This window comes from Mastigoproctus giganteus, chromosome 13 (genome assembly GCF_048544385.1).
Source record: "Mastigoproctus giganteus isolate SK-2022 chromosome 13, ASM4854438v1, whole genome shotgun sequence".
Lineage (NCBI taxonomy): Eukaryota > Metazoa > Arthropoda > Arachnida > Uropygi > Thelyphonidae > Mastigoproctus > Mastigoproctus giganteus.
In genome coordinates this window covers 84,570,222-84,584,483 of record NC_143587.1, presented here as the reverse complement: position 1 = coordinate 84,584,483, position 14,262 = coordinate 84,570,222, and the positions used below count along the sequence as shown (strand labels likewise).

Here is a 14,262-nt window from a genome sequence, read left to right as displayed (position 1 = left end):
CAATAGTGGCATCGTTTAAGTTACATCTCATACTGTGAATACTTTCATGACAAGTTGCCATGACATTGCACTACTTCAAATAAGTAACGCTTCGTCTGAAGGAGAAGACTGTTGTTACTTATTCTCAGTGGATAAGCACCATTTCAGGGCTATTTGGCTCTTCTTCGGTGGGCAGGTAGGTACCCAAGTGATGTAATGATGACAAAACAGTTGTGAAGCATATCTCCACAATATGAGAGATGCCTGATGGTGCATGATATAAGTTAGGACTATGTATATCTTAGTGCACTTGCATCATTTATATACAGCCAATTATAAGATTAGCAAATTTGCTAATCTATAATTGGCTGTGTATAAATGATGCAAGTGAACTAAGATATACATAGTCTAACTCTTTCGCAGCTTGTGGCAAAAGCCCTTAATGCATTAGAGTCCTAACATATCATACACCATCAGGCATCTCTCATATTGTGGAATATATACGTCACAACTGTTTTGTCATAATTACATCACTTGGGTACCTACCTGTCCACCGAAGAAGGGCCAAACAGCCCTGAAACGGTAGGGTACCTGCCCACCCACCGATGATAGGCCAATAGCCTTGAAACATGTCCGGGGAGCCTGATATTCATGGAGTTTCCGAGAATGGGTAACAACAGTCTTCTCTACTGGGGAAGCGTTACCTATTGGAGGAATTTGAGTTTTTGAGTGGTGTGAGTTGAAGAGTTACTGTCCCTTTCATTCTTCGACGATGTTTCTTTTCCTCTTCCACTACTACTATTACTTTCCCTCTACCTTTTTGCTTTTCTAAGTCTAATAGGGACAAATGGTTTGAATTTTATAATTCATTTGTTTGATTTAATAGATCTGGTCCAATGGGTTTTTTTTCACATTAAATTCACAACAGCCCTGAAACGGTGCCGTCTGGGTGGTGGTATCCACTGAGAATAAGTAACAACAATCTTCTCCTTCGAGTGAAGCATTACTTATTCAAAGTAGTGCAATGTCATGGCAACTCGTCATGAAGGTATTCACAATATGAGATGCAACTTAAACGATGCCGCTATTGCAAATTTGCTAAACTATAATTGGCTGTGTATAAATGATGCAAGTGCACTAAGATATACATATTCATTATATTTTTCACAACAGCAACTTACATCTTGTAGTTGTTTGTAAAGTGTTTCAATTTTGGCAGAACTTTCCTGGGCTGCATAATCCGTAGATTTTTGTTGCTGTTGCAGCTGCTCTTGAAGAATAACCTGGAAAGGAAAAAAAAAAAAAACCTGTGTTATTATATTAGGAATTAATGTTTAGCTTATCATGAAATACAACTGCTTCACAAGGAAAGGATAAAAGTATTTATTAAAACAAATTAAAAATATGATTCCTGTAACAGAGCTTCCGAAAGAATCTAATACAACATTAAAATCTCAATGTGGTTTAAAAAATACAGAGTGGAGGATCTCTCTTGGGATCAACTCTAGGCTATGAATATATAGACTTTATAATGGATATGTTAGTAAGAATAGATTTACAGTAGAATGTATGTTATCCGGAATAATTTGAAAGGCTGATTTTTCTTCATTTTTTTTTTTTTATTAATGGCAGTATTTTTGACAAATGTTTATTATGCTACAAGAGTATTAATCTCTGTTTTTTTTTAAGTCATATATCTGGTGAAATGTTGGATTAGGTCTGATAGGTTTTCTTGGAAACCATGAGTGATAGAGTTTAGTCATTAATTTCCGTGAACCTGATTTTCCATGACATATTTTGTTCTCTTCATTTCATATTATGCTTAGTTTAGCTCCAGATTCAGTGGAAATAACACTGGCCTGAAACTACGCAATTTATTATTTTTCTAAATTTTTTTTTACGGTAAAATGTCAATGTAAAGAAACAGCACTGAATGGGCAGAAAACTAGGAAGAATGCAATATAATCAAATTAATATTATTTAGGAATTTTAGCAGCAAAAAAATAGGTCAAAACAAAAAAACATCAAACAATATTTTAAAAAATTACTTTTATTTTTTCCACACAAAATTTGCAATAAAATACCTATCCGAATATACATACCTATGTAAATATGTGAATTTTTATGTATAAGTTATTATTACTTTTAATTAAATAAATTTGTTTTTTTCACCCTATTTAAAATCTTTTTCTTTTACCTTATGTTCCATTAACCAGAAAATTTTGCTATCCGAAAAAGGTCTCACATTAATTATTGAGGATAAATGATGCTGCATGGTACTTTTTTTTTTTTTTTATGTAAACCCCAAACACGAGAGGTATTAGAACCTATAGTACTTAGTACCGTGCTTGGGTTAAAAAAGCATGGGTTGAAGGAGAAGTATGGGGGAAGGGGGAGGCCGGAAACTTTGCTCTAGAGACTAAACATGGGTTTCACCACTTCAAGCCTCCAATAAGCAAAGTGGTGGTATTTCACCGGTTGATAAAAGTCATCTACCACTTGCAATTGCAAATTTTCTATGAAGAGTAACAGCCCAACAACAAAAGTCCTGAATATTTTGACAGAGAATCAAGTAAAGTTGTAAAGTTCCCAAAGGTCATGGTAAATGACATTTGAACAGACAGGTCTTGGTATTACAGACTAGAGCACGGCACTGAAGATGCATGTAGTAGTAGTAATGGAGACATGTGATGCAAGAAAGCAAGTGCATGAGATTATGTAGCATCAGCCAAATAAATAAAAAAAAAAAATAAAAAAAAAACACCCCAATTTCACACATCCATTCCCTTAAAATGTTTGTCCAGTTCCTCCTTAAATTTATTAAACCTATCAACTTCCACAACGACAGATGGAAGTTTGTTCCAGCAATTAACCATAACCACCCGCTGGCTAAAGGCAAATTTCCACACATCTATTCTACATCTGTCTTTTCTTAATTTGAATTTATGCCCCCTTAGGTTCGTAATCTGAACAAGTGGAAGGATCCCATCAGAATTCAGCATGCTCAATCCATTCAAGGCCTTATACACCTCAATCAGATCACCGCTCCAGCTGCTGCAATTTGCAGAACTTAAGCCTTTCTTGGTAAGAGGATCCCTTCATTCCCCTCACCAATCTTGTTGGCCTTCTCTGTACACGCTCAAGCAAATCTACATCCTTCCTAAAATGAGGCCTCCAGACCTGTACACAGTATTCAAGGATTGGCTTGACCGTTGCCTTATACAGAGGGACAATCACTTCCTTTTCCCTGCTATCAAAATTCCTATAAATCATTGACAAAACCCCATGACCTGCCCTGGCAGCCTGTCTGCATTGCTCAGAAAACTTCATATCTGACTGCACAATTACTCCCAGGTCTTTTTCATTTTCTACCACCTTAAGTGTAGTACCACACAGTTGGTCCGTTTCTCTGGGGTTACTTCCACCCTTATGCAGTACTTTGCATGTGTCAAGGTTAAACTTCAGTTGCCACTTCTTAGCCCATCTGCCCAAATTATCTAGATCCTGTTGCAGTAGCACACTGCCATTACTGTCATTAACAACCCTGCCAACCTTTGTATCATCTGCAAACTTCGACATTAAGCCTGATATACCTTCATCAATATCATTGATAAATATACAAAACAACAGAGGACCCAACACCGAACCCTGTGGGACTCCACTAATAAAATTAGACCACGAAGAGCATCACCCATTAATTACCACCCTCTGTCTTCTCTCACTCAACCATCTTTTTATCCATTGTAGCAACTTACCCTTAATACCACATTCTGTTCCAATTTGTACTATAGTCTTCCATGCGCAACAGTGTCAAAAGCTTTCCTGAAATCCAAATATATGATATTAAAATTATTTTTTGCATACATTCCTTTGCAACCACATCATAATATCCAACCAAATTGGTCAGACATGACGTCCCTTTAACAAACCCATGCTGTGTCTTAACTATTACTGCAGTCTTGTCTAGATGACCATGCAATGCTTCTTTGACCAGTGACTCTATTGTTTTACCCGGAACAGAAGTTAAACTAACTGATCTTTAATTACTTGTGTCACCCTTCGATCCCACTCTGTGAATTGGGGATACATTTGCACATCTCCAGTTCGTGGGGACCTCCCCTGAGTCCAAGGATGCCCTCATAATTATGGCTAAGGGTTTGCTTAGTTGCTTTGCTGCCTCCTTTAATATAACTGGAGAGATTACATCCACCCTAGGAACCTTTCTTATGTTTAACTTCAATAATTTCTCCTCCACTTTGCTCTCAGTTATTAAAAAATCATTAAGCACCCTGTTACAGTTTAATAAACTTCTAACATTCCTCAACTTGAAGAACTCCTCATGTGTGAATGTAGATGCAAAATACTCATTCAGTTTATCAGCTTCTTGAGCAGGATCATCAAAAGTCAAGCCAGCTATGTTAAGAGGACCAATCTGATTCATCCCTTTCCTTCTAGAGTTTACATAAGTAAAGAAATCCTTGCTGTTTTTCTTAGCATCTTTTGCCAAAGATTTCTCGTAATCTGCCTTCGCCTGCCTAAACTCCTTCGTGACCTGATTACAGACTAGCTTATATCTGCCAGAGGCTTCTGAGTTGTTGAAAATTTATATGCATCCCATGCATTTTTCTTCTCTGTCACGAGTCTCATTAGTTCATTTGATAACCATTTAAGCCTAAACCTTAAACAATATTTCTTAATAGGTGTCAAACTTTTAGTAGCATCCACGATTAATTCCTTGAATGCTTCCCACTTAGAATTTACTGTTGGTAACATTGTCAGTTGATCCCACTGTACAGAATTTAAAAACTGTCTGAGACAACTGTACTCACCTTTACGGAAGCAAAAACCCTTTCCTTTACCCCTGATGGTAATTATATCTTTAAGTAAATCCCACATCAGTACACTCTGATCACTGCCACCTAGTGGTTCCTTTATCTGCAAATTCTTAATACACGAATGATCACTGCTGATAACCAGATCAAGAGTATTACCCTCTCTGGTTGCCTCTCGAACATGCTGCAGCAAAAAACAATCATCAAATAAATCCACAAAAGTCTGACTAGTGTGTGGGTGTCCAACCCACAAGTTCCAGTCAATATCTGGGAAGTTAAAATCCCCCATTATAAGACATTCTGATTCATTAGCCCACTCTATTTCTCTGTACAATTGTTCATTGTATTCATTCGAGTCATTAGGCCTATAACACACTCCTACTCTTATTTTTGCTTTCGCAGTGCTTATGTCACACCAAACTGACTCAACAGTGCATTGTTCATCTATATCAACTGCGTGCACTTCTTTTGATTTTATGTTTTTCTTAATTAACAGCATAACACCTCCTCCCTTCGTCTCCTGTCTATCCTTTCTGTACACATTGTACTCGCCAAATTCCAGTTCTGCATTCCTTATATCTTTGTGACACCACGTTTCTGCTATCCCAACAATATCCGCCTTGATGTCTTGACCAACACTTCAAATTCTTCAAATTTATTTACTATACTTCTAGCATTGGTATACATGCAAGTATACATGTACTTATCCTTATTATTAGTTACCCTAACACATCCCATATACCCATCTGTTTCACAATGTCTGCCATCAGTCCCTGAAACCCCCAGCACCCTTCGCTCCAGGTCGCTACTTATTCTAATAGAAGTTTTGGAAGAATCACCTTCACCTCTGCCTGCGGCTACTTTTAACCTTTTAGTCTGTGAATCCCCCCAAGCTAGCAGTTTTCCGACCAACCTAACACTGCCTCGATAGCATCAGCAAATATTCTTGCACCCTTTCTATTTAAGTGTATCCCATCCCTGTAGAAGCAGTCTCTCCTGTTAACAAGCACAGACCACGCTGAAAAAAAATTCTACCCCTTGAGCCTTGCACATTCCCTCCAGGGCCGAATTGATCGAGAAGGCTCTCAACATATACTCCCTCCTATCGTGTCTGTGCAGAATTACAGACACTTTCAAATTTAACCCTAATTCACGACTTTTTTGCAACATTGACCTGTACTTGTTAAGTAAATCTGCAGATCTCCTACTCTTAATGTCACTGGTGCCAACATGTACAACAATATCACCCTTTGTGCCCTTAAAAGATGATATATGCTTTACATCATCAACTTTTGCCCCTGGCAGACACACCCTGGTCCTATTCCATCCATCCTTTTTACACAATATATTCCCTGTCTCCCTGACAATAGAGTTACCAACAATAACTAGTTCCTTTGGGACCAGCACATTCTGCCTTGGAGATTGCCGCTGTGTTGCCTGATGCCCAGGAGTGAGCTCTGGCATTGAGTTGGGCAGCTGAGAGCTTGACGGGCCCCTCATATTAATTTCTTCGAGGGCATCTACCTTACACTTCAAGCTCTCATAGATGCCCAGTAGAACACTGAGTTGATGCCTAATTTCTAGATACTCTCTGCACTTGGCACACACAAAGACATCCTCCTTGGCTAGATCATGTTCTGTTCCAGATAGTTCGGCAAACATTTCACAAGTTGCACATTTTTTTTAGGCTGTGATGTGTTGGAGAATTGCTCCCTAAGTTCTCCCCCAAGTCACAGCACTCCTGCCACTTAGTGCCCGTTGCTTTGCTGCTCTAGTCTGGGGCTTGATATTTTAAATTAATAAGATCAATAAATTTAATTAATCAATTGTCAGTACTACGCTATCTAATTAAAAGTTAGAGCTGCCTAGTTATCACAATTAAAATTTTGAATTCCCTACTACTCTATACAAAAACAATGGCTGCAAGAATCGAACGAAATAACGGTTTTACATATATTAAGCAGTAATCTACAAAAACTCTTTATCTAAATTAAAAATAAAAATAACCAGCATAACTATAAGACTACGTATAAAGTACAATATAAAATAACAATTAGGTAAATAAAAAGGCAAACGCATTGCTTTTTCAGAGCCTGTAATTTTTAAAGAGAGTCAGCGGCCTTTCCCAATGCAATGAAGACACCAATTTCTCTGGAGACTGTTAGTCTGAAGACATTGACTGGTATTGCTGGAGTGGGCAAAGATGAGCCTTTGTCTTTTGGCTGAAATGAGTACACAAACTATACTATCTCTTATATTTTCAAGTAATCCTTGTAAAATGACTTCCATCAAGTACCTGTAAGCTTGGCCATTCAGCCAATGTAGAAGAAACTAATCAGATAATCATCAATACTGCCACACCAGAGGCAAGTACACCATGACCTAACAAAAAAAAAAAAAAAAAGTTTCCAAGGGGTACTGGCCACTGCACATCAATTCTTTATCTTCAATGATAGTGAAAAGCACTGGAAACTTTTTTTTAAAGCAAAATTGATTTATTTCAATTTGGTTCAAAATCTTGTTCTCTGAATAGTGCTAAAAGATGACAAATTGGTCCATGACATACAATTATATTTAAGTTAAAGTTAAATAAAATTTAACTTAACACTTCCAAAAAATCATTTACTGCACATAAATTCAGTTTGGAGTCAGAAGACTTTCACATACCATGGTTTGATCTTAAGAATTCATGATAAAAAGTCAGCTGAATGCCAAACTAAGTCTACAGTTTACCATATTTATTTATAAAGTCATACAACTTATGTTTGACTTTATACTTTAGTATATTAAACATTTGAAGTAGAGATGTTTCATTGGATTGCATCAACACACCAGGCGCCTCCGTAGCCAGGTGGGAAGGACCAGCAGTGTGTAGCACACGCTTCTTGATCAGACCGGGGTTCGAGCCCGTGACCACCAAATACAGAGGATGTGGAAAGGTCAGGAAATGACCACCGCATATCCCCAGAGCAATATGGCCTTAGTTGCTAATGCTCCTAAAAACCAAATAACAACAACAACATCAACACACCAATCATGTTCATGGCATAATGTTGGTTATGGTAAAGTTTGTGGTGTACATTGTGGCATACTATCGATCAGTTCAACCAGTTTTGGTGTTCATAATGGTCATTTGTTTCTGTACTCAGCTCTCATTGGTCTTTTATAACCATGACTGACAGCCTTTACCAACTTACTGATTTTTTGGCTTGTATTTCTAGACTTTATCAGCAACACGAGTAGGAGGAGTTAACATCCCAGTATTTTAATCTCTTTACTATTATTAAAGATTTATCGTTGGAAAATAAATCTTTAGCAATATTAGTTTTCAATAAGCTAAGTTCTTTTATTAATTGTCATTACTTTCTAAATTGAGATTGGATATTATTCCTGTACTATACCATTTGAGTAGCAATGGAAATGAAAAGCCAGCAGAATAAAGTTGGCTTTTTTTTAATGGTCAACTGAAAATTATTCAAGTGTGTAAGCAGCTGTATTCATTACAAAAATAAGGAGTTCGCAGAATTTTTTAAAACATTCCAATTTTAATGTAGTTTTATTTCTTTTTTTTTTTGTGAAAAGAAAAAGACAGAAAAAAACTATTATTGCAAAAAGATGGTGGTTGTTTGGTTTTTAGGAGCATTAGCAACTAAGGCCATATTGCTCCGGGGATATGCGGTGGTCATTCCCTGACCTTTCCGCATCCTCCGTATTTGGTGGTCACGGACTCGAACCCCGGTCTAATCAAGAAGCGTGTGCTACACACTGCTGCTCCTGCCCACGGAACTGCCTGCAAAAAGATGGGAAAACTGTCTTATGAACTATAAAGACAGTAAGATAGAAAAGGGGTCAAATTGGACAAAAAAGACAAATTCTGTCATAAGCCAAAAGACAAATTCAGTTGAAAGGCATGTTAATGTTTTTTCCAAGGCTTTCTTTATTTAATTTATGCTTTATAAGCTTTCATCATATGCCACTACTAATACTATTAAACGTCTTTTAACCTTCCTTATTTCTAAAGACAGTTCCCTCATCCATCACACACACACACACACACACATGCTTTCTTCCACTCTACCAAAATTGTTTTTAGCTAAGGTACTCAACTTAGAGGTTATGCTGACTGAATAATAACCACTGTTAGTATGTGAATGCCCACTATCCTTATTATTTTGCAATGTCTGCTGCACTTCTATTTTTACTTTCTCTCATCGTAAACTTGGCCTTCCATAATCCATTTATTTTTACATCACTTTTACATTTCTATACATTTTTATATCACCACAATTCTATAAATAATTGCCGTACCTTAATGTATTTATTCATTTGATTAATGAATAAATACCTAGTTTCATACATAGCACTGGAACTACTCTTCACACTACTGCTGATATAAAATTTATATCCCTTGTTCTACAAGCCATGTTTTTCTAGTCATTTGTATTTAGATATTTATGGAATTATCAATGTAGTCTGGAGTTAAAAAATGCTACACTAATGCTATAATTATCTATCCCAGACAGGTAACTATGACTGTAGTGCCTTATTAAGTTGACCTTAATAATTTATCTAGTTAATCATTTTGGTATTCAAGTTACCAATAAAAACCACCTCTCCCTATCTGATTTTGGCAACCTATTTCAAAATAATAAATCACCCCCCGCCCCAACAGAAACTAATATTATTAGTTCTAATTTCTTTCAAAGTATCCTTTTGTTTTTAATGTACTATTATTTGCAGTTCATTCTTGTTTTTAATGTACTGTTAATTTCTGTTTACTGTTTAATTATTATTATTTATAGGCTATTACAATAAGCATAGAACTTTATTTTGAATAAACTCTGTTCACTTCTACTTTTTCTTATTTTCCTTTATAATAATTTCTCTAGGTATGGAATTCTACATTGAACACCCACCTACCATCTGCTCTTATTTATCTTTAATTACATATATGTGCACAACGAGTACATATGCACATTAGAGTCCTACAATAAGTGTAGTCATACTACCGTAGTAAAGGGGTGATTATGGTACTATGATTTTTTAGTTTACTTTTGTTTAAAATTAAAATAATCATATAAATGTATAATGAAATAATGTACAGAATCAATTTTCATTCCATTTCACTCTCAGACTAGAAGAGAAATAAAATATCAGCATTTACCTACTTTTCCCTACTTCATTAATCCCTCTACTTCTTGAATAGGCTGTGTATAGCAGTGACAGTGAGTTTATTCTTCTGGCAGTAGAACTATATAATTCAGTGTGTAATCAAGTTATTCAAGGGATTAGGCAAGCTAAGGTAGATTATGAGGAGTCTTTGGCTATGAATGCAATGGAAAGTAGCACGGAATTAGTTGTCTACACTAGAAGGAAATGGTTGAATCATATGGCATAACTATTGTGATTGTGTACAGATTGCTGATAAACCAAATAAATATTTTGCATCTACAATCAGACATGAATTTTTAGGACAAGGTAAAGGATGATTAAGTAGTACAGAACAAAGAGTGGTAATAAATGGCCTTTGCTCTTCGTCGACTAATGTGATGAGCAGAGTACTTGACACTTGACACTTGTGGTCAAGTGTCAAGCTCGTCATTGTTTTTAATGTTTATTATTGATGGGCTGAAAAGTAGCAAGTGAGGCAGAGGTGAAACTCTAAATTGTGAGTCTACTTGCCAGAGTTGCAAAAGACCCACATAACCTTAAGTAATCATAATAAACCAGCACCCCCCCCCCCCCGTATATCCCCACTTGCATCCAACAATATATACTATGTAATCCACATGCGTCCAACAATATATGATTGAGGTCAGGGCTCTGGGCTGGTCAGTCCAACCTTTTAGCACCCATGTCCCCAAACCAGTCTGTCACAACACAAGCAGTATGACATGGAGCATTGTCATGCATTATTGTATAGGATATCAAGATAGAAAACCCCAGGGTTTTGTCTAAAATGACCAATGGTCCAAGGTCAAACCATAAGACAAAGCCCCAGATAATCATGCTGCCTCCGCCAAATTTCATTGCTGGGATCATATAGTCCACTAGGCAGCTTTCTCAGGGTATCTGCCACACCAAGGTATCAACATCAGACGCTTTTCATTGGTTGGTCTAAGGACAGTGGGCCTTATGCTGTTAGATAGCATTTGGAATTAATGGGGTGTAATTAGCGGCTTCTGGAGACCCACGCTGTGCACTGTACTGGTACTAACCTGCACTCCAAGTGGACGATTCTTTGTAATACTCTCCTATCATGTTTTGTTAGCCATGGAGGTTTTCTGGGTCATTTCATGACAGTCTCAGCACCAGTCCACGTCCATCTACAACTAACATCAATTGCCGATCTAGGGATTTTCAGTGGTATTCAAATGCCAAATGCAGATTACTTGTAACACCCTATTATCATTCTGCACTGAAAGTCTATTAACTCCGTTAATCATGGAATACTGCATTCACAATTGTACTACTGTTTCCTCAGAGACCTATGAACATATTTATAGTTGTGTCTGCCATGTAGTGCTCAGGTAGAACATAACAATTATCAACAGGAATGTCCGTATATTAATGTAGGGCAGTGTGTGTGTGTGTTCACTGAATTGGCTCTGCATTAACAACACCGACCTAATACCTCGTGGATCTATCTTTTACCTGTAATACAGCTCATACACATTTTGGAATGGATGCTGCAAGGTGTTGCAGGGTGTCCCGTGATAGTTGTTGTTGTTATTTGGTTTTTAGGAGCATTAGCAACTAAGGCCATATTGCTCCGAGGACATGTGGTGGTCATTCCCTGACCTTTCTGCATCCTCTGTATTTGGTGGTCACAGGCTCGAACCCCGGTCTAATCAAGAAGTGTGTGCTACGCACTGCTGCTCCTGCCCACCTGGCAATGGAGGCACCAGTCCCGTGGTAGTGCTACACATGCATTGCATGTATCCAGTAATGTCTGCACATTATCAAGTGGATAGCCATAGCATAGAATGTCCTTTTCCAGTAGGCCCCAAACATGTTCAATTGGGTTATGATCGGCTGAGTTTGGTAACCATGGGAGGGCTGCGAATTCATTGTTACGTTCCAGAAATCAGTTAGCAAGCTGCCAGGGCTTATGACATAATGCATTTTCTTGGTAGATTAGCATTAGTAGAGGCATATGATGCAAGAAAGCAAGCTTATATAGCATCAGCCAAAAAAAAAAAAAAAAAAATTATGTACCAGGTACATAATGAGTTGCTGCCACTCTACTCTATGACTGACAGTGTCACTGATAATGTCACAGTGGTAGCCGTTAAAAATGTCTTTACTGCAGGAACTCATTATGAAACTGGTACAGTAAGATAAAACATTATGAAACTGGTACAGTAAAATAAATAAAAAAAGTACTGCTGCATTATTTTTATTGAAAAAATAATTTCAGTACAATGAAATACAATGAATGGAATTTTTCATTGTACTAGTGTACAATGAAATAATTCGTATAAAATATATTATAATAACACTAAAATTATTGGTCTATGGTAACTGAAATAAGATATAGAATTTTGACACTCAAATGATTTTAATTCCCGAGTGAATACGCCATCGATTGTTGTTCCATTATGTGTAGTATTTAATAAAGTATTTGACTTAATATCTAAACTGAAGACATCTTTCATAAATTTACAAAACTTCTTTGCAGCCTCAGAATTTAATTCTAGATTGAAATCACCAGCAAGGACTGGAGCTATATGATCCAGTAGCTCTTCCAATAATTTTGCACCTTCAATGGAATACAGCATCAAATTCTTGTTTATGAATTTGTCCCTATGACATCCCTGGAGTGATGTATATGGCAACGATGAAAATCGATTCACTACTGAATTTGCATAAAGATCCACAAATGTCTCCAATTTCATCTGATACTGCTGTTGGCTGCTATTATATCATGCAAAGATATATGGTATACTGACGATAGTTGAACCTGTTGAAGAAGGACACAGCAGTCTCCGAAAGCTTCAGGTTTTATCGCTTTTAATCCAGTTTATTTTAGATAATTTTATTGCTTTGGTATATGTTTAACTATATTTTTAACGTTTTATCGTAGTTTATTTTATTTATTGTAATATTTTAGTCTTCCGATAGTGTATCACAGTATTTCATTATATTTTATTTCTGTATATTCTATTTTTATAGTAAAAATTTTTAATTCCTTGGCTGGTATTTGTCACTTCAATTAAATCACTTCAATGTGCAAAAAAATAAATCACTGCAATAATTGAAGTGTAAATCACTTCAATTATTGCAGGATAGTTGAACCTTCACATTGATATATTGCAACACCACCACTATGAACATCTGACCTTTTAAATTGAGTCACAATTGGAATGGTTTAAGTAATATATGTTCATCATTATCCAACCACGTTTCACTTAATATCAACATTTTGGATTGCTGTAAGATTGTGTCCGTTTTGATATCGCGAACAGGGGCCCATAAACTTTGTATGTTCACTGATGATATAGATATACCACTTTGTATGAAATCATGCAGTTCATCCTATAGAGACAGTAGCTTATTATTTTTCAAGCGATATAGTTCAGCACGAAGTTCTTATTACTAGTAGCTTTGCCGTGGTGAAATGTGAAATCGTCGTGGGGATTTGTAATATATAAACCTTGCAATGAGGCCACTCAAGATAATGCCACGTATATAAGTTGCTGTTGATGATATTTCTCATAATTATACACAACTTTGTTGAAGGTCCCTCTTTGAGATTTAGGTATAGTCAAAGCACAAGCACATACTAAAGGAAATTGTGGTGTACATCTACATGTTAATTTCCTATTGTTCTTGAATAGAATTGTAGTTGATTGTTTTATAATAGGTATGGATTGACTAGGTAAATGTTTATCTTTCACATATTGTTTATAATGAAATTGAGGTTATGTCCTATTTCTGACTCAGGAAATTTCATCCATACTCGTTTGACTGTTTCGTCGTCTTCAAATTCGAAATATACTAAAGTACCAATTGCACCATTTACCAATCCATCGACCACATATATATTTGTAGTAATCATGTACGGTTTTCCTTTCAATAATGGTAGAATGTATGGAAGTCCTGCAGTTTCAGTCACATTTTATGAATTTTATTTTGCACACTTGCTAATTGTTCTTCAGAATGATATCCGTGGTATAAATCTTGTGCTGTTGTTGTTGTTATTTGGTTTTTAGGAGCATTAGCAACTAAGGCCATATTGCCCTGGGGATATGCGGCAGTCATTCCCTGACCTTTCCGCTTCCATATTTGGTGTATAAATCTTGTACAACCACTTCATGGGTTTCGTCTGCAACTAAAGCATTTGTATTATAGGCATTTAAATCACTATTTCTTAAAAATATTCGAATCCCTTGCGGACATAAATTAGTAGCAGCTTCCTTGGTAACAAATCTCGATTCTATAATTTTAA

General features: G+C 36.5%; 1 protein-coding gene across 1 annotated transcript in view; it reads right to left on the bottom strand.

Annotated features, from left to right (window-relative positions):
* LOC150076228 (uncharacterized) overlaps positions 1–14,262 on the bottom strand; it is a 744,224-nt gene that overhangs the window by 393,019 nt on the left and 336,943 nt on the right. Inside the window, exon 21 of the mRNA XM_090387291.1 lies at positions 1,161–1,262. Within this exon, the coding sequence (XP_090243417.1) occupies positions 1,161–1,262 (102 nt within the window). The remainder of the gene's footprint in view (positions 1–1,160; positions 1,263–14,262) is intronic.